General features: G+C 40.5%; 2 protein-coding genes across 3 annotated transcripts in view; one reads left to right on the top strand and one right to left on the bottom strand.

Moving 5' to 3' along the window:
* The window catches only part of P2RY6 (pyrimidinergic receptor P2Y6), a 263,236-nt gene that overhangs the window by 78,631 nt on the left and 156,644 nt on the right, over window positions 1-27,961 (top strand). The gene's annotated exons all lie outside the window — the stretch shown is intronic.
* Window positions 1-27,961, bottom strand: part of FCHSD2 (FCH and double SH3 domains 2) — a 210,808-nt gene that overhangs the window by 181,826 nt on the left and 1,021 nt on the right. Inside the window, exon 2 of one of the 2 annotated variants that reach the window (XM_007527489.3) lies at window positions 26,662-26,759. The exons of the other annotated variant lie outside the window; for it this stretch is intronic. Within the exon in view, the coding sequence (XP_007527551.1) occupies window positions 26,662-26,759 (98 nt within the window). The remainder of the gene's footprint in view (window positions 1-26,661; window positions 26,760-27,961) is intronic. 2 annotated transcript variants of the gene reach the window in all.

Below are 27,961 nucleotides of genomic sequence, written 5' to 3'. Positions count from 1 at the left end.
AAATAAATAAATGTGTATTCATAAAACAAAATTCATCCAGCAACAGTATTCATTGAGTACCTACTGTATTTCAGGTATTCTATTATATACACACTAGGAATATAAAAATGAATGAGAGGGGGTCAGGCGGTGGTGCACTGGATAAAGCACACATAGTATGAAGAGCAAGGACCTGCCCAAGGATCCCCACATGCAGGGGAGTCACTTCACAATCTTTCTCCTCCCCTCTCTCTCAATTTCTCTCTGTCCTATCCAATAAAATGGAAAATAAAAATGGCCGCCAGAAGGAGTGAACTTGTAGTGCAGGGACAGAGCCCCAGCAATAACACTGGAGGCAAAAAAAAAAAAAAAAATGAATGAATGAGACATGTACTCTGTTATCAAAGGATACATTAACATAAGGTATAAACAGAACCAATGCTATAGTCACAAAATGAAAAGAAGAAAGTGTTCTTGCTTTTCATTTATTAATATAACCTTAGATAAGCTAATTTCGTGGCAATGTTTCCATTTCTTCTTGATTAAATGGGTATAAAAAGAATACTTCACAGGGTTATAATGAAGATTAAGTGAGTACTTACTCATAAAGCACACAGAATAGATCTGGCACATGGGAAATGCTGGGAAGTATTGTCCAATAAGTGAAAACAGCACAGTCCACAGTCTATAATTATGATACTTAGCAGTTTAAATATTTTGACTAAATGGATACACAGATCACCAACAAGAAAAAAAAATACACTGGACATACTTCTGTTCTTGGATGACAGAGTAAAATTGGAATCTCTCTTCTCTTAGAAATTGCCCAAATGCAAACACAATCACCAATAAAACTAGGAAAGAGAAAATAAAAATGGAAGACTGGCCAAAAATGACAACAAGCTCCTGAAAGAGAGTAAAGATAAGGCAGGAGGTTGGAAAACACAAGGGTGGGGGAGGGAGGAGGGCATTTCTCCAAGCACACTTCCTGAGATACACATTTTAAACTGCATTTGCAAAGCTCAGGACACATGAGGTGCTGAAAGGAGTGTTGCTGCTAGTTTGAAGAAGTAAGGAGACAGCACTAAATTAGAAATCACACAAACTAGCTTTGCTGGCAGAAACCAGGCTGCTGGGGTAGCAAAAAATGACAGGGAGGCACTGCTGCTGCTAGCCTGCAACCAACAGTCAGGGGGGTGGGGGGGACTGACTCTGCCAACCTCCTCTTTCCTCCAGAGTTATCTCTGGGGTTCAGTGGGCACTACAAATTCACTGCTCCTGGTGGCCATTTTTTCCATTTTATTGGACAGGACAGAGAGAAATTGAGAGAGGAGGGGAAGACAGAGAGGGGGAAAGAGAGACACCTGCAGACTTGTTTCACCACTTGTGAACCGATGCCCTGCCCACCCCCACCCGGCAGGTGAAGCTGGGGCTCAAAACTGTATCCTTGCATGGACCCTTGTGCTTAGTACTACGTGCACTTAACCAGGTGCACCACCACCCAGGCCCCAGCCTTCTCCAACTGAAGAGGAACCAGGGAAGTTCATGCAGCCCCAGTTGTAAATATATATGTTGATTTAGAAGGCAATAACTATCCTGAGATACCTACTTCTGATACATATCAAATTAAAAGAAATAGAGTATCATTCAAAATTAGCCTACAATGAAGCAGGAAATTTAGCAGCCTGGGAGGTAGTGCAGTGGATTATGTGCTAGACTTGTAAGTATGAGGTCCTGAACTCAATCCCAGGCATCACATACACTAGAGTGGTGCTCTGGTTCTCTTTATCAATAACTATTTTAAAAAATTTAATGACATTTTTAAAAAGGAAGAAAACACATAGCAGCCAGTGGGGATTCAGGAGAAAAATACTGCCAAGGAGATCATGAAATCTATAACCAAAGATTTCCAAGTGAATTTTTAACTTAAATAACAATAAATAACCAGTGAAGCAAATATTACTTCTATAGAAAATTAGAGAAAAAAAGTCATGAGACTGGTAGTGATGAAAGTGGACTTCCTTGTATTGTTCCTGAAGTGGAGAAAGCTTTCCATTCTTCCCTCTGAGTATGTCTCCTGTGAATTTTTCAAATTCACTCTTTTATTACACTAAGGAAATTTCTTTCTACTCCTAATTTACTAAAAACTTTCACCATGAAAGGATGCTCAGCTTTTGTCAAATTTGGTTCTGTCTCTAGTAAGATGATCATCTTTTTCATTCTGTTAGTACAGTGTATTTCATTAACTTTCTTTTTTAAAAAACTTATCTTTATTTATTGGATACAGAGAGTCCGAAAACGAGAGGGAAGGAGATAAAGAGGGAGCGACAAAGAGACACCTGCAGCCCTGCTTCACTACTCATGAAGCTCCCCCTGCAGGTGGGGATGGGGAGCTTGAACCTGGGTCCTTGTGTATTATAACCTGCTCAACCAGGTGTGCCACCATCCAGCCCCTTCATTAACTTTCATATTTTGAGCCACCTTTGCAACCCTGAAGTAGATCTCACTTGGGCATACTACATAATCTTTTTCATGTTTTTGGATTCAGTTTGCCAGAATTTCATTCAGGACTTTTTTTTAAACTTTTTGTGATTAATACTAGGTTACAAGATTTTAAGATTACAGTGTATAGAGGCCAGGCGGTGGCTCACCTGGTTAAGTGCTCACATTATAGTGTGCAAGGACCTGGGTGCAAGCCCTTGGTCCCTACCTGCAGGGGGAGGTTTCATGAGTGATGAAGCAGGGCTGCAGGTGCCTATCTCCCCTCCCCTCTCCATTTCTGTCTCTATCTAATAACTAAAGATATGTATGTATATATATATATATATATATATATATATAATAGAAAAAAGACAAAAGATTACAGTGTACAGTTACACACCACACTCACCACCAAAGTTCTGTATCCCCACCCTCCCACCTCCCAAAGATAAACACCATATACAGTTCTCACAAATCTTAGAAATGATTTGCTTGCTTCTATTTTTTTTTAATTCAAGTTCATGTGTATCTGATCTCTAGATTCCACATATTAGTGAAACCTTCCAGTAATAGTCTTTCATCTCTTTACTTATTTTGCTATGTATGATCACCTCCAGTCCCATTCATTTTGTCCCAAATGACATAATTTCATCTTTACTACAGAGTAGTATTTCATGGAATATACAGCCCATAATTTCTACCAATTTGAGGTTTGGTTTCCTCTTTTCCTAGTTCCTTGGGCATAAAGTTAGGTTGGTGACTTAAGAACTTTATTGTAATGTTTGTCTAGAGTTGGAAACTTTCCCCTAGTAGCTTTATCACACACCTTCTGTTTGGGTATGTTGTATTGCTCTTTTCATTCTTCTCAAAATCATTTTCTGATTTCCCTGACTTTTTCTTCTTTGACACACCAGTGAAGAGCATGTTAATTAATTTCTGAAGTTTTTCAAGTTTTCCTTCTGATAACTAATTTCTATAATTTCATTCCATTTCTATAAAAGACATTATATATGATTTCAGTATGTGTTGATTATTGTTTGTATGGTTGTGAATGTTTAAGACACTAAACTGCAGGGAGTTAAGATTACAGTGTATAGATGTCAGGCGGTGGCTCACCTGGTTAAGTGCTCACATTACAGTGTGCAAGGGCCTGGGTTCAAGACCCTGGTCCCCACCTGCAGGGGGACAGTTTCATGAATGGTGAAGCAGGCTGTAGGTGCCTCTCTATCTCCCTATCTCCCCTCCCCTCTCAATTTCTCTCTGCCTCTATCTAATAAGTAAACAAAGATTGATAGATAGACAGATAATAGAAAAAAGATTACAGTGTACAATTACACTGTAATTACAGATTACAGTGTACAGTTACACGGTAGCACAGCGGGTTAAGCACAGCAGGTTAAGTAAAGGTGGCACAAAGCACAAGGACCAGCGTTAAGGATCCCGCTTCAAGCCCCTGGCTCCTCACCTGCAGGGGACTTGCTTCACAGGTGGTGAAGCAGGTCTGCAGGTGTCTCTCTTTCTATACTCCTGTCTTCCCCTCCTCTCTACATTTCTCTCTGTCCTACCCTACAACAATGACAGCAGTGACAACAATAATAATAACAACAACAGCGATAAAACCACAAAGGCAACAAAAAAGGAAAAAAAGTTGAACAGTTTGGAGGAAACAGTGATTGTTTTAAGTATTGGACACATAATGAAATAATAATATTTAAAGATTATGTTTTCAGGTATCACTGGTTTACAGGACTATCTTCAGCAGTAATTTTATACCTCTTCAAAAATGTTACCATAGCTCACCTACCACCAGTGTTAAGCAGATATTTTAAAATGAGGAATTAGTGTTGTAGCACATGTTGAAAAGACTTCAATTCAGGATGCATAGATTACCTCTGGTTTTAACAGAAGTCATGTGATTACTAAATATTCTGATATATGCTCTATAACTATTACCAGCTATTTGATTCTTTCTTTGCAAAGTTACTCTATGAAGTATCTACTCCTATGAGCCTTACTATCTAGGTAGAACAGCAAGACTTGAAAAGGAGGGGTTGTTTTAAATTCCACAGTCAATGTGTGGAAGAAGCTAGACTGGTTGATATCAGATCCAGACTGGTTGATACCAATGTCCATAACTGTTAACCATAATAAGTAATGGTTTTGTAATGAATTCATTTTATTTTTATTTTATTTATTACTGCCTTAATTTAAATCACTTTTTTTTTCTGACCTGAGCACTGCTCTGCTCTAGCTTGTTGTGGTTCTGGGGACTGTATTAATTTGCATTTCTCTAATGATAAGGTGAAGTGGAGCACTTCTTCATGTGTCTGTGGACCATGTGTATCTCTAGAAAACTGACTGCATTTGCACTCTCTCCTAAAAATAAAATAATAATAATAAAAAGAAAACTGTCCGTTTGGTTCCCTGGCCCACTTTTTTATTGGGTTATCTTTTACTTCTTTCGTAAATCTGTACCAATTCTGTACCATGTGCTCTTAACCCGGCACGCCATGCTACCCCCATTCTGTATAAATGTTTGATATCAGTTGCATGTCAGATGCGTGATGTGCAGGCATCTTCTCCTATTGACTGGGTTGCCTAGTTAGCCTTGTACCACCTTTTTTATTTATTTGAAACTTGGAAATTTTTGGATTTTCTAGACTCCAGTAAAACAGTATTTATAAACATATTGTACAAATAGTAGTTGAGCACTGAGTAAAAATAGGTTTATATTTCCAAGAAAATTAATATCAAAGATTACTTATCTATTCCCCAATTCAATACACTCTAAACCTTTTTAAAAAAATATTTGTTTATTTATTTATTCCTTTTTTGTTGCCCTTGTTTTATTTTTGTAGTTATTGTTGTTGTTGTCACTGTTGGATAGGACAGAGAGAAATGGAGAGAGGAGGGGAAGATGGAGAAGGGGAGAGAAAGACATCTGCAGACCTGCATCACCACTTGTGAAGGGACTTCCCTGCAGGTGGGGAGCCAGAACTCAAACCAGGATCCTTAAGCATTTGTCCTTGCGCTTTGCACCACCTACGCTTAGCTTAACCGCTGCACTACTGCCTGACTCCCCACTCTAAAGCTTTTATGTATACTTAAAAAAAAAAAAAAGGACACTAAGCACATCAATAGATGCTTAACATCCTCAGTAATTAAGGAAAAGTAATTCCAGACAAAATGAGATAACATTTCACACCTACTAGGATGGCCATAAAACAAAAGCAAAGATAGGAAGAAATAAGATCCCTTATACATTGCTGGTGAGAATGTAAACTGTTGTATCTGCTGTGAAAAACGGCTTGGCATTTCCTTAAAAAACTAAAAATAGAATTACTATTTGCTGCAACAAATTCCACCCTTCAGAATATAACCAAAATAACTGAAAATAGACATGCAGACAAAGTTTACAGCAACACTATTCAAAAGTAAACAGCACAATCAACATATCAATTTTAATTAATATTCAGCCTTTCTTTTTTTTTTTAAACTGAAAAGTTAGTGACCTTGGAGGAACATAGCAAGCACAATGGCAGACTTGGATGCATGAGGTCCTGAGTTTGATTCCTGGAAGTACACATGTACCAACCAGAGTGATGCTCTGGTGTTCATATTCATTCTCTCTCCTTAATCAATAAACAAATACTTAAAAGAAACAGAAGCCAATGCTAACATCTATATTGAAAAACAAAAACCTAAAACAGCTGAAACACAACTCTGAAAAAGAAATACATGCACTTATTTTAAGAATTACTATATGGCTATAATTTTCAAGACAGTGTGATGGTGGAACAGGGTAGACATAGAGCTCAGTGAATCAAGTGACCACCGTGATGTTCAATAAAAGTGAAAAAAACAAATCCAATGGATTAGAAAGGATTGTAGAGCTAAATAATAAAAGTTAAATTAATACTAAGTTCCATATATATATATATATTGGAATAAATAAATGGGACTAAGAAGTGGCTCAGCAGATACAGCACAATTCCTTATCATGTGTCAAGTCTAGTTTCAATCCCTAACACTGCACAAGATGATACAGCAGTGCTTTGGTGCCTCTCCCTCCTACATGCTCTTTCTGCAAATACAGAGTAAAAACAAGAGCCAGGAGGCAGCTCAGCAGTATTGCATATGCACAAGGTCCTTGGGTTCATTTTCATTCCCTGGCACCACTTTTTATTTCTCCTTTCTTTATTTTTCATTCTCTTGTTCAATCATTCCATTCTTTCTTCCTTTTTCTTTTTTCTCACCAGGGGTTTTTCACATCTACAGAATTCTACCACCCCCAAAGGACTTTGTTGTTGTTGTTGTTAGATGGAGGTTAACAGACAGAGAAAGATAAGGGGAGGTAAACAGAGAAAAAAAGGAAAAATACCACAGCTCCCATGTGGTGGTCCAAGGACTCAAACCAACCTCCTCAAACATGCAGAGTATGCACTCTACCAGGTAAATTATCTTACCTCGCCACCACAGCATCATTTGTTTTGAAGTCTTAAGTGGCACACAAAAATTACGAAACCCTAAAAGTGTGTTACAGTAGATTTCATCAAAATTTAAAACTCTCACTCTTTCAAAGACAGAGTTAAGAAAATGATCAAGCAAGCCCACAGATGATAGAAAGAAAAATACCCAACAAAGGACTGTGATGCCTGAGGCTCCAAAGTCCCAGGTTCAATATCCTGCACCACCATAAGCCACAACTGAGCAGTGCTTTGGAAGAAAAAAGAAATCAAGAAACTTATATTATGAATAAATATACAAAGAACTTTTTCAACTTAGCAGTAAGAAGTCCAACAACCCAAGCTTTTAGCACAGACATAAAGTTTGAATAGAATTTCAGGAAAGAAATCACCCAAATGGCCAATAATAATAAAGAGGTGTTTAACACATAACTTACTGGGGAATTGAAAACTAAAGTGAAATACCACTAACCACCCACTAGCATGACTAAAGTTAAGGTAACTCTAGCTGCATATACCTCGCAAGTATGAGGCTCTGGGTTCGGTCTCTGGCACATACAAACATACACAAAACTGAAAACTAACAATAACAACTGTTTATAAGAATGTAGTACAATTAGAGTGAGCATGTACCAAATTGAATGTGGAAATTCTGGAGGAAAAGGTCACTGTGGAAAACAGCCTTACAAAGTTAACACACATTTATTAAAAAGACCAGACAACCACATTCTTAGGTACTTATCCAACAGAAATGAAAATAGTCATACAAAGACTTACACACAAATGTCCACAGCAACCAAAACTAAAGTTTGTAACAGGACAAAACTGCAAACAATGAAATACCTATCAACTGACAAGTGAATAAACAAATCTAGATACACCCTTACTATGAAAAATAACTTAGCAGGGGGGCTGGGTGGTAGTGTCCTCAATCTTTTGGAGGAGTTTTAAAAATCGAGGGATTAACTCTTCCTTGAAGGTTTTGTAGAATTCATTTGTAAAACCAGGACTTTTATTCTTGGGAAGGTTTTTGATAACTGCTTCAATTCATTGGCTGTAATTGGTCTGTTCATATTATCTAGTTCCTCTTTATTTAATTTTGGAAGTTTGTATGTATCTAGGAACTGGTTCATTTCTTCCAGGTTCTCTAGCTTGGTGGCTTACAGTTGTGTATAGAAGCCTCACATGATATGTTGAATTTCTGTGGTGTCTGTTGTAATTTCTCCCCTTTCATTTACAATCTGATTTATTTGAGTCTTTTTTTTTTTTTCTGAGTCTGGCTAAAGGTTTGTCAATTTTGTTTACTCTTGAAAAACCAACACTTACTTTCATTGATCTTTTGTATGGTTTTCTTATTCTCAATGTTATTTATTTCTGCCCTAACTTCAGCTACTTCAGTCCTCCTCGTTGCTTTAGGGTTTCTTTGTTCTTCTTCTAAGTCTTTAAGGTGTGCAATTAGGTTGTTTACTTGAGCTTTTTCTTGTTTCCTAATGTGTGCTTGTATGGCTATGAACTTCCCTCTCAGTACTGTGTCCCAAATATCTGGATAGCTAGGGTCTTCATTTTCAATGAACTCTTGAAACATTTTGATTTCTTAATTTCCTCTTTGGCCCAGTAGTTGTTGAATAGTATACTGTTGAGTTTCCATATTTGGGGACTTTTACTAATTTTTTGTTGGTTGTTAAGTGTTAATTTAATTCAGCTGTGGTCTGAGAAGATACTTGGGATGATTTCAATGCTCCTGAATTTGCTTTGTGGCCTAACATATAGTACATACTTGAGAATTACTCATGTGGACTTAAACAGAATGTGTATTCCAGTTTCTTGGGGTGAATGACTCTGAAAATGTTCAATAGTTCTAGTTTGTCTATCTCTTCATTTAGCTCCCTCATTTCTTTATTGATTTTCTGCCTGGATGATCTGTCAAGTTGAGAGTGGAGTGTTGAAGTCCCCTACTATTACTGTCTTGTTGTTAATATATTGCTGTAGCCCTTTTAGTACGTTTGATATATTTATATGGCCTCTCAAAAGGTGCATAGATGTTAATAATTGTTAAGTCCTCTTCATTGCCTGATTCTCTGAGCACTAAGTAATGTCCATCCCTATCTTAATTTTATTTATTTTAAGGTCTATTGTGTCAGATATGAGAATAGCTATTCCTGTCCTTTTTTGTGGGCCATTGGCTTGTATGATAGTTTTCCATCCTTTCACTTTGAGTCTGTGTTTGTCTTGAGGTAGGTGGGATTCCTGCAGACAACATATGGTTGGGTTGTTTTCTGATCCATCTTCCTACTCTATGCCTTCTAATAGATGAATTCTGATAGTTATTGATATTACAGATTGAAGATATTTTAACACCATTATTGTAGTTTTTAGAGTGTTCTGATATATGGAATTTTCCTGGTGATCTGTTTATAAGAGACCTTTCAGAACTTCTTTCAGGGCAGGATTGTTGATTCTTTCAACTGTTGCTTGTCTGAGAAAGTTTGTATGCCTCCATCTAGTCTGACTGACAGTCTAGCAGGATACAGTAGTCTTGGTTGAAAGCCTTTCTCATTGAGCACTCGATAGATATCTTGTCATTCTCTTCTGGCCCGTAGTGTCTGTGTGGAGAAGTCTGCTGCTGATCTTATGGGTGTTCTTTATAGGTGACTCTTTTTCTCTTGCAGCTTTCAAGGTCCTTTCTTTGTCCTTATTCCTTTCATTCTAAATAGGATGTGTCTCAATGTCTTTAAGTCTGGGTTAATTCTGTTTGGGACCCTCTGGGCTTCTTGAACCTTTGTCTTTTATATTGTCTATACTAGAGAAGTTCTCATGTATTACGTCCTGAAGAATGCTTTCTTCCCTTCCCTCTCTTCCTCTGGTAAGCCAATAATGCATATATTATTTCTTTTGAAGATATCCCATGACTCTGTTGTTGTTTTCAGAATCTCTTAATCTCTTTTTGAGATCTCTTAATTCTTTCTTAGTTTTCTTTAACTTATCCTTGATCTTGCTAATTTTGCTTTCTGCCTCATTTATTCTATTCTTTCTCCCCTCTGTTGTTTTCTATAGCTCAGCTATTTTGTAACCCTGTTCTGATACTGTTTTAGCTTGTTCAGCTAGTTGTGCTCTTAGCTCAGCTACTTCAGCTTTCAACTCTCTAATTACCTCAAGATAGTTAGTGTTTTCCTTCAGAGACTCATGTGTTGTTTCCCCATTTCTGATGACTTTACTTTCAAACTCTTTCCTTACTCCTATGACTACCTCCTCAATTAGTGTTTGAATATTGACCTTGTTCTTATGTGCTTCTACCTTTGAGGGACTTTTAGCTGGATCTTTATCCTGGTTCATTTTTCCAATTTTTCTTCTTGGTATAACCATCGTATATAGTGTATGAGGTCCCTCTCTCTGTACTTTTCAATCTACTGATCACTCTTGCCTAGACTGGTTTGTACTTAAAGAGTTCAGAGTTGTGGAAATTAGCATTTGTTTCAATGCTATCTCAAACCCTGAGTTGAAGCACAGTGGCTGTTAAAGCCTCTTTTGTTCTTTTTCTTCCCTGTAAGCTATGGAAGCCTGAGGGCTTTTTAACTATAAGTAGGCTTTTTAACTTAATCACTCACTCCTGACCAAGAGATAAATCAGGGTGGGGATGAGATAGCACAGTGGTTATGCAAAGAGACTCTCACACCCTGAGGATCCAAAGCCCTGAGCTCAATTCAGCCACTCTGCCAACAACCAGAGCTAAGGTGGCTAGCACTACTTGACCCTGTAAGTTTCCAAACAAATCCCATTTATGCTCTAATTTCTGCAGCAATTATTCACCGTTGTCTCCCAATTCATCAGAACAATGTGGAAAGGCTCCCACTATATAGCCCCACCTCTAGTCCACCAGGGTGTAGATCTCCTCCTGAGTTTCCTGGCCAGTTCTCTGCCTCCAATATCAGCACAGGGCCTCCCAGCTGCTGTTCCAGCCTCTTGAGAGGCAGTAGCAATGGAGACTCACAGTTGTATCTGGTGAGCCTTAGGGGAGTCCTCTCCTCCCCTAGGCAGTCTTTTTGTTGGTAAAACAGACTGAAGGTGGCACCTCAACCAGCAAACTGCTGGACTGTTATCAGCCGCTCGGGAGAAGATATAGGATTTAGCCCCAGGAATCTCTCTTTAGGCTCCTCTCAGTCCACGAGCCACACATGTTTGTACTCACTGGTGATTTGGTAGGTTCTCAAAGTAGTTCTAATCCTGTCATGTTGCAGTCCCAGATAATCTCCTTTGATAGTCCTAATTGACTGGGGAGCAGTGCTATGATACCTTTTCTATTTTTTTTATTTCTTTATTGGGGAATTAATGTTTTACATTCAACAGTAAATACAATAGTTTGTACATGCATAACATTTCTCAGTTTTCCACATAACAATACAACCCCCACTAGGTCCTCTGTCATCTTTTCTCCATCTTTCTATCTCTATTCTTGTATTTCTATGATTGTAAATGCTGGTTATGTTCCTAACATCAGTGAATGGTGATAAAGAGCACTGCACCTTTTCCAGAATCTAAGATGTTGATAATTTAGTATGGCCCATGAGTGAGGCCATAAATATCCAAATGGCCCTTGGCAGAAAATAGGTTATCCAGCCCTGGTTTAACCCATACAGGCAACCCAGAACCTGCCAGTCTCACTGCCCCACTCTGCATAGTCTTAAATGCAGGCTGTGATATAGATGCTTGCAGCTGATGGTGTAATTCCAATCCGGTTCACTTGGCCTGTCACCTGGCAATTGTGAGAGGCTCTATGTACACTTTACACCTGGTAATTAAATATCACACAAGGTATTATCACCTCACTGCTCCTGATCAGACGACAGTGCACACTTACTAATGTGAAGAGAGCTAGAGTACCAAATGGTGAAATCCCAAACTGAACAACATAACTCCGTGACATCTCAATATAATGCATATACTAGCAGCAGCCTAGCAATGGAGTGGGCTACAGACTGTTGGAGAAGCAGCAACAGGTCCCTTGAGCAAGGCACTTTAAGGTTTAAAAAGTCCTTCCCCGGAACTCAGGCGGTAATGCAGTGAGTTAAGTGCACATGGCACAAAGCTCAAGGACCGGCGGAAGGATCCCGGTTTGAGCCCCCCCCCCCCCCCCCCCCCCGCTCCCCACTTGCAGGGGAGTCACTTCACAGGTGGTGAAGCAGGTGTGCAGATGTTTATCTTTCTCTTCCCCTCTCTGTCTTCCCCTCCTCTCTCCATTTCTCTCTGTCCTATCCACCAATGAAAACAATAATGGTAACAACAATAAAACAAGGGCAACAAAAGGGAAATAAATAAATATAAAAACAAATAAATAATTTTTTAAAGCCCTTCCTCACGTGTTCCATTTGAGAAAATAAAGTCAGTTGCCTTCTTTTCTTGTCCTTATTCTCTGTATCTTTGGTTGTATCGCCAATTTTACAATATATTATTTATTGTGGAAAAAAATCTTAGATGAAAGTGGTTTTGGGATCTTCCCCTCTACTTAACTAGAGCTACTTACCAGTAATTCATGTGTATTAAATGCTCTTAATATTTATTCCCCTCATTACAGAGTGGATATCAGCTTTTCTGATTACTTCATAGGTTATTATGAAGGGCAAAGTGAGCAGGACTGGAATTACACTGTAAGCTACTAGCATCTACATCATGGCCCACATTTAAGGCAAGTTCTATGCATAGTGTGGCAGTGTGGCAAGCAAGTTCTGGGAAGCCATTCATAGGGTCTAGTGAAAGAAAACACTTCTCTGCATTTTTGTTTTAGCATTTGAATTGGTTTACTTACTGGGAGTTTGGACACCTGGCTTCAGATATTAAAAAAGTAAAGATACAGGAAGTACTTTAAAAAAAAACACTGAAGTCTCCTCTGTGATTAAACTTAGAACTAGTTAGTTGGTAATATAGTAGAATGGCTTTAAAAAGGCACTATAGGGAGTCGGGCGACAGCGCAGAAGGCTAAGCACATGTGGAGCAAAGCACAAGCACCAGCATAAGGATCCAGGTCCGGGCCCCCGGCTCCCCACCTGCAGGGGAGTTGCTTCACAGGTGGTGAAGCAGGTCTGCAGGTGTCTATTTTTCTCTTCCCCTCTCTGTCTTCCCCTGCTCTCTCCATTTCTCTCTGTCTTATCCAACACTTCCCTCAATCACTTTATTTACTCAATTAATTATACAAAAGAAACTAAGATTTACTCTTCCATCTTCTAATGTCTTCTGACAGAGCATCAGCATAATCATCACCCCTTGATAATCATTAGAAGAAATACTGTATAAAATTGGCCAAAACAGACTGCCTTTCTTGGGCAGAGGACCTCACCAATGTCTCCTGGAAACGCAGTTCCACAGAGCCCTACCTCACAAGGGAAAGGTAGAAACAGGCTAGGGGTATGGATCCACCTGCCAATGCCCATGTCCAGCAGAGAAGCAATTACAGAAGTCACACCTTCCACCTTCTGCACCCCTTAAGAGGTCTCTGGACCATACTCCCAGTGTGATAAAGAATAAGAAACCTTCCAATGGAGGGGATGGGATATGGCATGCTGGTTGTGGGAACTGTATGAATTGTACCCCTCTTATCCCACAATCTTGTCAATCATTATTAAATCACCAATAATAAATTTTTAAAAAGAAGATGATGAAAAATAAGAAGACACAAAGCAGAACTTGGACTGGGTTTGGTGTACTGCACCAAAGTAAAACTGGGGTGGGGATTGGGGTTCAGGTCCTGGAACATAATGTCAGAAGACCTAAAGGGGGTTGAATTTTTATGTGGAAACTAAGAAATGTTATACATGTACAAACTACTATATTTTATTTTTGTTACTGTATTTTATTGTTGACTGTAATCCCCTCAATAAAAAAGAAAATAGTTAAAATAAAATTAGCCAGGAGATACTGGCAAAAAATATATATATCAACAAAAGGACAATTACTGTCCCTATTACAATCTTGATTAGAATTATCAAACAAGTAAATGCAGAAAAACTTGAGGTTAACTTAGATCCCCACTAAAATCCTAGGTGTATTCCTCCCTAACTTGAGGCCAGACCCCATAAACCTAATACCGTTTTGGATACAACAAATAACACTCAATGCTTTAAAAAATGGGAGAAAGTCTAACCTCCTCAAAATAAGAAGGGACTACAAAACCTTGAAAAGGGCAAGAAATTGGCTCACTTAATGATGGCCTTTTTGGTCATTATCAAGACACCACATTACCTGGGGTGCTAGTCATGGAATCTTTGCATTCCTCTATAGATACAATGGGCCTAGACCACCAACAGATCCCTGTCACTACTATCTCTGCTCACTTCCATCCAGGACATCATCATAAGCCATTGTGAGGGCCTCTTTAGGATCTTGCTCTCACTATAAAGTAGTAATGGTAGGAACTGCCCCATCTCTAAAGGGAGGCTGGGGCAGCCTATTCCGCCGCTTGAGGAAGATTGGTCTTTAAGTAAGTGCAGCCCAGAATGTCCCCAGTTGTGACTACAGACTGTGAGTTCACTCTGACAAGGACTGGGGGGTCATATAGGCTCTGCGCTAAATATGGTACAAGGGTCAGATCAATGTGGTAAACCGTTAATTGTAATCAAAAATTTTTTTTCAAGTTTGAGAGCTAGTCTCTGCCCTAATCCAGCTTTCTAGTTCTATTCTCAACTCTGACATCATCTTTCCAGACAACATTTCTAGTCCACCCCCGTGTTAGCTATCCAGCTCAAGCAATGATTACTAAAGATATGGGCCTGTAGGAACATACCTAAAATAGACTTCTGAGTTTCTTTCCACCCTAATGTCCCTATTCTCATCTGTTCTGTTCCTACTTTTTGGTTCCCGTTTATTAAACATTTTGTCTTGCTTTATATCTTACTGTCTTTCAGCCACCAAGTTGCAGATGCTACTATGATTCCATCTGAACTCCCTTAGCAGACCACCTCACAAATATGTCTTGGAACCTCACTTCTCCAGAGCCCTACCCCACTACAGAGATAGAAGCAGACTAGAGGTATGGATCCACCTGCAATGTACATATCTAGCGGAGAAATAATTATAGAAAACAGAACTCCTGCCTTTTGCACCTCCAAAAGAACTTTAGTCTATATTCCCAGAGTGGCAAGGAATAGGGTAGAAGACCAAAGGGCTGTGAATCTCAATTCCACCAGGGCCCCGAAGCATTTCTCACCAAGAATCTTGTTTTTGTACCATCACGGAAAGGGAAGTGAATCTGGAAAACACCAGAGGAAGCCAGGAACTGTTTTCTTTATCAGAGAGAAAAGGAAAAAAGGAAGGATACTTGGAAGTAGTAATAGGTGTAGGTATGACTTAGAAAGGAAGGGAAGACAGGAACATAGAAAAAAATGGACAAAAAAATAGATAAATAGTTAAAGATATAAAGTCAGCCCATTTCTGTGATCATGGGAGAACTACAGCACTTTCTAATAATGAAGGGATGAGGACACAGAACTCTGGTGGTGGGAACGTTGTGGAATTACACTCCCAGTATCTTATAATTTTGCAAATCACTAATTAAAAAAAAAAAAAAACCTGAAGGCTCTGGTGGAGGATATACTGGATTCTTAGTGATTTTCTCTTTGCAGGGGGAGGCAGAAGAGCATGTTTTCATTACACTGAAATGAAAAAATGATGGTAACATTATAATAATGATGATGACAAACACCAAATGAGTTCTTATCCCCAGAGGAGCATTGTTTTAAACTCCAATGCTGACCAGGGAAATGGCTCAGCTAGTAGAGCACAAGATTTGCATGTCTAAGATTCCTGCTTCAACCTCTAATGCCAGATGCACTGGAGTGGGAAATGGGGGAAAAATGGCCTCCAGGAGCAGTGGGTTCGTAATGCAGGCACCAAGCCCCAGCAATAACGCTGGAGGCAAAAATAGATAGATAGATAGATAGATAGACAGATAGATAGAATAAAATAAAATAAAAACTGAAAGGATCAAAATTAAGTTCATGCTTGCCAGAAAATTCTCCAAACTCTTTAGAGACAGATGACACAACTGAGACGTCCTATAATGTGTCACCCACAGGTTCTAGGGAACAAAACTTACATGCAAAGAGGCAGAAAAATGCATGCAAAGAGGCAGGAAAATGTGTCCACAGTCAGGGAGGGAAAGTAGTTAACAGAAACGGACTGAGAGATGACTCCCATATTAAAAATAGCAGGCAAGAAAACATCACTGAAAGGTACTATACCAGGAATGAAATCTTCCCTGGGTGGGTTTTAAAGGAGACTAAATACTAAAGAATAATAAAAAAAGCTATCAAGGGAGGGGACTGGATACAGAGTTCTGGTGGTGGAGATTATGTGGAATTTTACCCTTCTTATTCTATGGTCTTGTCACTATTCCCATTTTATAAATAAAAATTAAAAAGAAAAAGATTAAAAAAAAAACACTCCCATTCTCTAGCTTCCAGTTGGGGAAAAAAAAACAACATATACCACTAAAATGTAATCAAGAGATATATACTCCATTTGTTTCTATGGGATCACAGACATGGGTAACACTCTTCATAACACCAGAAATAACATTTTCTTTGTGAGCTGGGATTATTTCAGAGTTCACAAAACAGAAAACATCTGGATGACAAGAGCCTTGTATATGAATGCCAAAGAGGAGATCAAACAGAATGTTAAATTATAAAGCATGACCAAAGAATGCTTCAAGGATACAATGAAGTGAAGTAAAAATATCAGTTAACGTTCTATTCAGTCAGCACTGACCAACATATGACAGGAAGTCTGCAGCCATGGAACAATGGAGAGGGTGACATGTTTCTGTACCCAGTTCCCAAGTTAGCCATCAGAGAGCCAACAGCACAAACCAGATCTACACTCACTGCAATGGATGCACCATGCCTCTCCTGAAGACTGACAACAGCAACACAGAATGGCATCCATGGGATTCAAGTGGACTAGCCACACAGTTACAAAGGAAAACTACCAGCTTCGCACCACCAGCTTCCTCAGGGAAAAGACTTCATACTTTATACTGTCCAAGCAGAACTGCCAATCCTCAACTATTCAGGGGCAAGTTATTCTGCGCAGAGTAATCCTAGGTCTTATTAGTCCTTCTCCAATTTCGCCTTAATCACTTCGCCACTTAATGCTTTTTCAGGAGGAGAAAAATACAGCTGTATGCAGGGTCCATGCACCACAATTTCTCCAAATTATCAGAAGACCAAAAGTGGCAAGATATTTAACCACTCTTAGGAGAAGAATCTTAAGATTTCCATTGATTGACCTATTGGCCCATTACCTGTGGCAAATATAAACTCCTACTCCTGCAAAAGAGACTGATTTACAAAGGAGAGACAGGCCAAAATGTGACTCAGCAGATAAAGGGCATGCCTCATCATAATACCTGGGTTCAATCCCCAGAACATGGGAGCATCATGGACAGCTCCACGGGAACTCCTTAGGTGGTGAAGTGCTGCTTTTGCCTCTCTCCTCTCTGTCAATCAATCCCTCTTCCCACTCATGCCCCTCCCCATAAGAGTAAAAATTGAACCAGGAAGCTGCTCAATAGTATTGTATGTGTACAAGGCCCTAGGTTCAATTCCAGGCATTGCAATGAAAACAAAGGGTGGAGGAGATAGTATAATGGCTCTGCAAACACTCTCATGCCTGAGACTCTGAGGTCTCAAGTTCAATCCCCCACACCAGCATAAGTCAGAACTGGGCAGTGCTCTGGTTAAAAATTAAAAATAAAATAAAATGTAAATAAATCGTAATATATATATATATATATGTATATATATATGTTAAAATTAAAATGGAGTTATGGAGTTGGAAGGAGAGAGCGCAAGTGGTGTCTAAGGAATTCCTTACTGCCTGCTGCTTGGGAGAATTGAACCCCAGCTTTATCAGCTATCTTTTACATTCTTAGTACTTTTTATGGGAAAACGCCTGCTAATCAAAACTTTGCTGGGGCTTTACATCTGTGGGGTTCTACTGTTTTCCCCTCCCCACCCCTTTTTTCTTTCATCCAGCTACAGAGGGAGGGAGAGAGAGAGAGAGAGAGAGGAGAGAGACACCACAGCATCACTCTACCACTCATGAAGCCCCCTTTGCATGATGCCCCCATCTGGTGACCAGAGTCTCACACCCAGGTCCTCACACATGGCAGTGTCCTCCACTTTAACTTTTAATTTTAAAAGGAGGTAACATTTTCCCCTCTCCCCAAGAAAATTATGGTTCTACTTGATTTTCATCTTGTAACCCTTGACTGAAAAAAAAATTCTCATAGTTGATATCATTTAAAAGTTCCATTTTGAAAAAATAATAAAATTGAAAGCTATAATTGAAGAACGAATGAAAAGAAATGAATTCAGTACCTGATGTGCTATTTCTAATTTCCATCACAAACCCACAGAGATTCCAGAAATTGGAAAGCACATTATTCTATGTCTCCCTCCTCCCCACCCCCCAAAAAAGCTGCCAATTAAATTAATACACCTGTCACTCAAATTTTTTATTTTTTACTAGAAGAGGTCTTTACACTTAGATTTTAGCATATATTACTCTATGACAATTCTTAAATGAGTAACTAAGTAAATGGATTCATAAGCTAGTGACATTCAGAGTCAAACTCTGATTCACTTTTATGTTTTTTTATCAGCCACTGATGCCCATGGGTTTTTTTGTTTGTTTGTTTGTTTGTTTTTTGCCTCCAGGGTTATTGCTGGGGTGACTCCATTGCTCCTAGAGGCCATTTTTTTCCCTTTTGTTGCCCTTGTTGTTATTGTTGGATAGGACAGAGAGAAATGGAGAGAGGGGGAGACAGAGAGGGGGAGAGAAAGACAGACACCAGCAGACCTGCTTCACTGCTTGTGAAGCGACTCCCCTGCAGGTGGGGAGCCAGGGGCTGAAACTGGGATTCTTACGCCGGTCCTTGTGCTTTGCGTCACCTGTGCTTAACCCACTGCGCTACCACCCGACTCCCATGATGCCCTTGTTTTTCCACACACTATCACCTATGTACCATGACAGGCCCAGGTGGGTCTGGCAAGATAGCTCATCTGGAGGATGCCTGCTTTGCCAGCATGCAACCCAGGTTCAAGCCCTATACCCAATGCACTGGGGGAAGCTTTGGTGCCATGGTATCTAACCCTCTCTCCTTCTGTCTCTTTATCTGAAAAAGTCATCCCAGAGTGGTGAAGCCCTAGCAAGACAGACACACACACACACACACCCTAAGCCCAGGTGATTCAACATTTATATTCCAACCATTGTCCCTGAGAGTTTCTTCCAAGCCTAGTATCTATTCTGCAAATTATATACAGGAAAAGGCAATGATAACTGCATAGGGCCAAAAGCAATTGGAAAATGGATCTGGATTTCAAAAATGTAAGAGTGTCAAAAGTGTGCTTCTTAAAACTAATGAAACATAATAACTTCCTTTCTTAACCTGAATAAGCAACATCCTTCCCTGGCTCCAATTTCCACTAATAATAGCAGCTACCAATGCTGAATAACTACCACACATGGCATTTCACACATCCAATTTAACTTTCACAAAAAAGCAAAAAGGTATTAACATTGTGTTCCACCCATGGCATACACAGCTTCCGACAACCTTGGAAACATACCCACGATTATATAGCTAGTAGTGGCTCGCTTCATTCCTGTCCCACATCTTGGAATCTGAGTCTATGCCCAAAGTTTGGCGTCGTGCGAAGATAATAGCGGTTTTGAAACCAAAGAAAGACCCAACACTGGCCGCCAGCTATAGACCAATTTCTCTCCTCTCCGTGTGTTACAAACTCCTTGAGAGGCTGCTTCTGTCACGTATTTCTCCTCTTACAGAGAAATTCCTATCACCCGCCCAGGCTGGTTTCCGCCCAGGAAGATCTACCTGCGAACAAGCCCTGGCCCTCTCAACTTACATTGAAAATGGATTCCAGAAGAATTTAAAGACGGGTGCTGTCTTTGTTGATCTCACAGCAGCCTATGACACGGTCTGGCACCGTGGTCTCCTAGTCAAGATCTCAAGATGCCTGCCTCCATGGGTGGCCAACACTATATCGTTTCTTCTCCAAAACAGAAGATTCCGGGTGCATCTGGGTGACAAGTCTAGCAGATGGAGACCTGTCTCAAGTAGCCTCCCCCAGGGCTCTGTTCTGGCTCCTACGCTATTTAATATTTACATCAATGACCTTCCAGAAACTTCTTCAAGGAAGTTCATCTACGCCGATGACATCTGCTGTGCAACTCAGGCATCCAAGTTTGACATCCTCGAGGAAACACTCACGAAAGACATGTCTCTGATATCTGATTACTGTAAAAAATGGTGACTAATCCCTAGCACTGCAAAAACGGTATCATCTGTTTTCCATCTACACCATGCCTTGGCCTCGCGTGAGCTTAATGTGCAGCTTGGCGATATGAGAATCCGGCATGAAGCCCAGCCAGTCTATCTTGGCGTTACTCTCGATCGCACTCTGTCATTTCACAAACATCTCATAAAAACTGCAGCAAAGGTGGGCGCGAGGAATAACATCATTGCAAGACTGTCCAGCTCCTCATGGGGCGCGAGCGCTTCCACACTACGATCATCATCTCTGGCATTATGCTATTCCACTGCAGAATACTGTGCCCCAGTATGGTTCCGTAGCCCCCATGTCCACTTGGTCGATTCCAAATTATATTCCTCCATGAGGATAATTTCTGGAACCATCCGTTCCACCCCGGTTCCATGGCTGCCAGTTCTTAGCAACATCGCCCCGCCAGATATTCGTCGGGATGCAACATCATCTAAGTTCATTTCCCACGTCTATGCACCGGACCTGTCAATATACGCGGATATCTTCGCCCACCCTGTCCAACGCTTGACGTCTCATCACCCAATCTGGTCCCCTACGCCTACACTGAACTTCTCTGTTCCAGACTCTTGGAAACAGAGTTGGCAGTCAGCTGAGGTAAAGAACAAACACCTCATCACAGACCCCTGCGAGCGTCAACCCGGCTTTGACCTAGCACGTTATGATTGGGCCCTCCTCAATCGCTATCGAACAGGCCATGGCCGGCGCGCCCGCTGTGTTCCATCGCTGGGGAGCCAGAGACGACCCGAACTGCCCCTGCGGCTCCAGACAGACTATGACCCACATAGTCAACGACTGCCACCTCTCCAGATTCAAAGGAGGTCTCGAAACTTTATATCAGGCTCAACCTGACACTGTTGACTGGCTACGGAAGAAGGGCAAACGCTAGAAGTGGTGCAGTGTAATTTCAATCTCTGACTACCTTCAAAGTCCTTATTCTTTCCAACATTTCAGTGGTTTACAACTTTACTGCATGTAAGAACCACCTTAAGTGATTCCCCCACCCCCACCCCCTCTCTTTCTCCTTTTAAAAACAGTACTGCTCAGCTCTAGTTTGTAGCAGTTTGGGGGACTGAACCTGGAACTTCAGAACCTCATGCATAACCATTATGCTATCTTCCCTTCCCTCAAATGGTATTTCCAGTATGGGAAAAATATCACAAATGCCACATCTATTTGCAATCCTATAGCTGGAAAATAATAAATTACATACCTTAATATATATATCAGTGACAGTAAATACAGTTAAAAACAAAGGATGCAGGCTGGCAAAATAGCTCCTTTAGATAATGCACTGCTTTGCCATGTGCATAACACAGATTCTAGGCCAGATCCCACAGCACTAAAGGAAGCTTTGGTACCATGTTCTCTTTCTCTCTCAACCTCTCTGAATGTATCTAAAACAAAATAAAACCAAAGAATGTGGAGCCCAGAAGGTGGCAGAGTGTCTAGAACACTGGACTTATAGGCATAGGGTCCTGAGATTGATGAATGCAGCCTACAATGTCCCCAGACTGTGAGCTGACAGGGATTGGGAGGTTATATAGGCTCCTGTGCTAATATGAATATGCATGGGCCATGAGTCAAATCGATGTGGTAAACAGTTAATTGCATTCAAATGTTTTCTTCAAGTTCAGGAGCTACTCTCAGCCCTAAGCCAGCTTTCTAGTTCTAATCTCAACTCTGACACTCCATGTTAGCTATCAAGCTCAAGCAAAAATCACTAAAGTCATGGGAGCTTATCTAAAATAGACTTCCTAAAAAATAATAATAAATAAAATAAAATAGATTTCCTAGCCTCTAATATCTGTTCTATTCCTACTTTTTGGTTTCTGCTTATTGAACATTGTGTCCTGCTTTATATCTTACTGTCTTTCAGCCACCAAGTTGCAGGTGCTACTATGATTCCATCCTGAACTCCACAGGCAGACAACCTTACCAATGTGTCCTAGAACCTCACTTCTCCAGAGCCCTAACCCATTAGGGAAAGACAGAAACAGGTGGGGGCTATGGATTGACCTGCCAACATCCATGTCCAGTGGAGAAGCAGTTACAGAAGCCAGAACTCCCACCTTATGTACCCCAAAAAGAATTCTGGTCCATACTCCCAGAGGGGTAGAAATGATAGGGGGAAGATGACCAGAGAGCTCGGAACCCCACCCAACCCCACTAGGACCCTGAGAGAGAAGAGGAAAAAAGGAAGGACACTTAGAAGTAGTAATAGGTTTCAATATTTCCATTTTATAAATAAATAAATAATAATAAAAGAAAAAACAAAAAAAGTAGTAATAAGTTTAGGTCTGACTTAGAAAGAGAAGTTAGGACCATAGGAAAAAAAAATGGGCAAAAATACATATATAAATATAGATAGTTAATAGAAATAATAGTTAATCCATATCTGTGACCTTGGGAGAACTACTACAGTTTCTAATAGAGGGAATGGGGACACAGAACTCTAGAGGTGGGAACAGTGTAGAATTATACCACTGTTATCTCATAATTTTGTAAATCAATATTAAATCACTAGTTTAAAAAAATCTCTTCCCAGATGGGGGAGATAGCACAGTGATTATGCAAAAGGATTTTCATGTCTGAAGTTGGTAAATTCCAGGTTCAGTCCCCTATACCACCGTAAGCCAAAGTTGAGCAGTGCTTTGGGAAGATAAATAAACAAATAAATATATACATAAAGTTACATGCTCACACCTTAAAAATAGTAACTTCTTCTAAGGTGAAGAGAAAAGTTCTAAAATTACCAGTGGTGATGGCTACACAACCCTGTGCATATACTAAAAAGCACTGAATTGTGCACTTTAAATGGATTAACTATATAGCATGCAAATTATATACCCAGAAACCTTTTCTTTTTAGAAACTGTCTAGCAGCCTGGGAGGTAGCGCAGTAGCTAGAGCTCCAGAATACCTGGCATCACACGTGCCAGAGTCATGCTCCGGCTCTCTGTCATTACTAAATAAATATCTAAAAGAAAAATAGAAATCATCTAGACCAGCTTATCTCTAAGGTCTCTTTCTAGACATACAATCTCTAGAACAATGAACAAGTCTCAGAGCATTCATAAGCAGACTTCAGAATTCAGTCTTCAGCAAGTCCCATTAACCTGCAGCTTCACAGAAGTGACATGTGTGGCAGGCACAGTTATTGCTCATGTGAGTGGTCCTTAGACCTCCTAATGTCTACAGGTGGTCCTTGCATAAGTGGTCCTTGCACCTGCCCCAATTTTCTAGAACATCTATGAGAAACCATATAGTCAGACTTCTCAGAGGCAAAGTTTATTTTTTATTTTTTATTATTTTTTTAATATTTTATTTATTTATTCCCTTTTGTTGCCCTTGTTTTATTGTTGTAGTTATTATTGTTGTTGTCGTCGTTGTTGGATAGGACAGAGAGAGAAATGGAGAGAGGAGGGGAAGACAGAGAGGAGGAGAGAAAGATAGACACCTGCAGACCTACTTCACCGCCTGTGAAGCAACTCCCCTGCAGGTGGGGAGCCGGGGTTCGAACCGGGATCCTTATGCCGGTCCTTGTGCTTTGCGCCACCTGCGCTTAACCCACTGCGCTACAGCCCGACTCCCTCAGAGGCAAAGTTTTAAGCATGTCTGTTGAGTTAGCAGTTTTTAAATACTTACTCAAAGTTGACTGACAGCTCAATAAAGAAACAGTAGAAAATAGGAAAATTAGTAGTTAAAGATGAACTTTCTGATTGGCAAAAATCTTACACAAATGGTGCCCATGATGACGTCTCAGTTAAAACATTGGGATCTGAGTACAGAGAGACAGTCCACCTGGTACCTGCTTTGCCAGGCATATGACCCACATTCAAGTTCCCAGTACACTGCATGGAAGTACCGCAGTGCCTGAGGAAATGTCAGTGCTGTGGTGTCTGTCTTCCTTTATTGAGAAAAGCTGGCCCAGAACATGTAACGCCACATGCTCTTTATGAGAGAAGGGGAAGAGTGGAGAAAGAACCCTCAGGGGTAGATACAGGGGAAAGTGCAGTAGCCGAAAATTAGAAGAAATAACTTCAGAGTCCTACCCATACAATTTACTTTATCTTACTGTGAACTCTGCTCTTCATATCCATTTGTATCTATAAAATTAGTGTGACAGTACAGTACCTATGGCATTCTAAAATTCTGGTTTCTCCTTATTATATACTGAACTCCTAAAAAATCTGCTTGTGTTAAATTCTGGGTTCCTGCAAAGAACTTTCTGTACTGACTCTACTTAGCACACTGTACAAATAAACAAACTAGATGTCCTATACTATTAAGCAAGCTATAGTATTTAGAAACTTAATTAGGAAGCAAAGGCAGGGGGGGGGGAGAGAAAGTGAAAGGGGTCATGGAGGGTGTTCAGGAGTGGAGCACATGCCTCGCCTGCTTGAAGCCCTAAAGTCAATCCTCAGCACAATAGGAGAGCAACAAAAGCCAAGCAGGTGAAGCCCCCTGGAAGGTGGAGCACTGCTGTGCAACCTCAGCAAGGTATCTGGGAGAGGGATGATGATCTACTTCCTCTCTCCCGTAGAAAAGGAAATAAAAATTTAAAAGCAAGTAAAGTGCTTGTCTAAACTGACAATAAGAGTCAACAGTATAAAATCTCCCCCAAAAGCATGGAATAACCCTCATTAACAAGTTAGTTCTCACTTCTCATAATTTACTTAGAATAGACCAGCTTCTTAATATATATCTGGAACAAATGAACAGAGGAAAGGGGGGAGAACAAAGGGGAAAATTCCTTAACGTAACTGGTCTTCTCTCAAAATTCCAGGAGATCAGATGGTAGGAGGCATGTAAAACCAGTCGTGACCCAGCATAAAATTCTTGTATAAGTTTAATGTGTTGTGGTCCTTCTTAAAAAAAAAAAAAAAAAAAAAAAGAAAATGTTTAAGCTTTTCTCTACTATTTCTTTGTGTTGATAAAAAAAAAATAATAATAAAACAATGTGTACTTTGAATTAAAACTAACTTAAAAAGAACACTGGCTGAGGGGCTGTCAGTGAAAGTGAACACTGTTAGTGAGGTTAGTGGGAAGAAAGTGGTAGAAGTCTCAGGAAAAGGAAAGCAGGCAACATCCTTTTCGACATGATGCATATAAAAACCCCAATTCAGAACTTTCTGGTGGATTCTGAAGGTCAGACCATTTGTTAAGGCAGACTAGAAAAAAAAAACAGCCGTCACCCTTCCCGAGCAACTATAGTCATCACAAATACCCAAAGCAAGCAATTTCCAACCTCTAATTCAGTATCATCAATAACAAAGAGAAAAAATTCAGAAAATAAACACATGCTTTAGGAAGTGACAGAGCATACTACTTATACCAGTATATGAGCTATGAGATTCATACCATTAATTTAATAAAAAAGAGATTCCTTTAAAATAATGGAGGGTTCATTAATCCCTGGAGCATGAACAAATCTCTGCATCACACATCTGTGAACTGCCAATGTGGATTATTGAATTGTTAAGTAAAAGAAGTGGTGTGTTTTTTTCCCCCCCAATAAAATGAGTCTGCTTCACTCTATTAGAAAGGACAACTCTAACAAGGTGTCTTATCTATTAAATTCAAAGTTATATTGATTATGAATACAAGTAATCTTAATAGAACATAACGAACTTACTTCAACTAAGTTTAATGTTCAAATACAAAGTAACATCTGCTCTATTTAAACAAATAACACTGGTATATAATGATCTGAGGTTGGCTGGCTACCACCAGATATTAATCATTAACCTGAGGTGTCAGTTTAAAAATCTGTGTGAAATCCTTACGGTCAACAAGTGTAGCAAGTGTTACAATTCAGTAAACAGATCATTTATTTTATTTCTGTTTATGGATCACCACTGACTCCCCACCTGTGGGATTCCACTGTTCCCAGCAAACTTTTTTTTCCCTCATTCCTACCTAAGATATAGCGGGGGAAAGAGACACAGAAAAGGGCAGAGAGAGAGAGAGCAGAAAGGAAGGCAAAAAGGAGCAGTTGCTATGCATGATGCTCCTGTGCTGTACCAGGGCTCAAACTCACTCAGTGTGAAGTGTTTGCTCCACAGATATGCTATGTCTCCACCTGACAGATGATTTAATACAAATCTCTACTTCAATAATTATAATTTGGCTCATAGGCCTTTCAGGCCCCTGTTTTCTTTGATAATTGTATATACATTACAGGTGCCCCCATTAAGGGGAAAAATAAGTTTGTATTATGTCAGTTCCTGTTATAATTTCTGGCTGAGTCAAAACTCTAACAGGCCTGAAGCAGGAAATCCAAAAGGAAATTCCATCATCAGTTCCTGGAGCTTGGTAACTCAAAGGTTCTTTGAAAGAGAGATGGAGAAGTTCTCAAACTTTGTATTATAGCCTTACCTCATATCTTCAAGCAAGTCACATTCTGCTTGATGTTTGGCTTGAAGTTTTGTCATCTGCTCAATTTGAATGTTCTTCAGTTCTTGTGTAACCTTCACCTAAAATGTACCATATATTTATGAAGGTCTTGCTGCAACTTTAACAATAACAGAAACACACAGCTTATGGAAAATGCTGAATACTTGTCAGAATAAATAGCTCTTGCTCACCTTACTCCTAGAAAGCATAAATCTATATTGGTCTATATAGTTTTGATTACTGACAATAAAAATGAGTAGCCCAAAACAGGATAAACGAAGAGGCACACGCATAAAAAAATCACAGATTAACAAAGAGGTGTGAAATATTCGACACAGTGCCAGCCACTCCACTTCACGCACAAGCTCCCTCCACATGGAGGCCGTCTGAGATCTAAGAGTCCAGTCTGCCTGCCTTCTATTTCTTGCAAAATAAATTCAAAGACATTCACAACCAGGAGAGGTGAGCAGAGTGCGGATGGGAGGAGGGAGTAGGAGAAAACCTTGCACCTGATGTGAAATTTGCACCATGGTGAAATTCTCTGTGTGAATCCACTACATAAATCACTCCATAATGGCTGCGGGCAGCACTGTCTCAGAAGGATGCCCCCGACTGGCTGACAGCACATCAAATCACAATCTCTCGCTCACAAAGAAGAAAGCAAAAATGACCTTCCAAACATAGGCAGGGCTTTTAAGTAACCCCCGCAGGCTGGTCCCCGCGGCGGCTCCACTTCAAACAGCTACAGCAGCGAAAGCAAGCTGACCAGGGCCTCGCCCGCCAGGCCGGAACCCCGGGGTTCCGGGTTCCAGGGCGCCTGGAATCTCCGCAGCTGGAGTGGGGGTGGGGGGAGGGGGCTCCTTGGGAAGAGTGGGAGATACGTGTGTGAAATGAAAAATAAGTAAATTTAAAAAGCTTGACTTGGGTGGTGAAACCCGGACTGAGACAGGGAAAAAGAGGAAGCTGACACGAGTAACTTGGACGTCCAGCAAATGTTTGCCCACGAGGGGAGGATGGAACAGCTCCCCGACCCAGCGCCCAGGGCAGACACTCAGTAACCATCTGCAAGATTAGAGAGACCAGGACGCAGCCCCGGTCCCGGAGGACAGCGGGGTAGAGGGACAGCGGGGGAGCCGCTGACAAGCCGGCATCAGCCGTCACTCCCACCCGGCTCGCAGGGTCCACGCCCGGGGGGGTGCGACACCGCCGGCCTGGCCCCTAGCAGGAGGGGCGGGGCAGGGATGAGGAGTGGGGGACAACTGCGAGACCCGGAGGTCGGCGA

The sequence above is a fragment of the Erinaceus europaeus genome, chromosome 17 (assembly GCF_950295315.1).
Source record: "Erinaceus europaeus chromosome 17, mEriEur2.1, whole genome shotgun sequence".
In the NCBI taxonomy this organism is placed as follows: Eukaryota; Metazoa; Chordata; class Mammalia; order Eulipotyphla; family Erinaceidae; genus Erinaceus; species Erinaceus europaeus.
The sequence above is the reverse complement of the archived record's forward strand: the minus strand, read 5'-3'. Positions and strand labels throughout refer to the sequence as shown.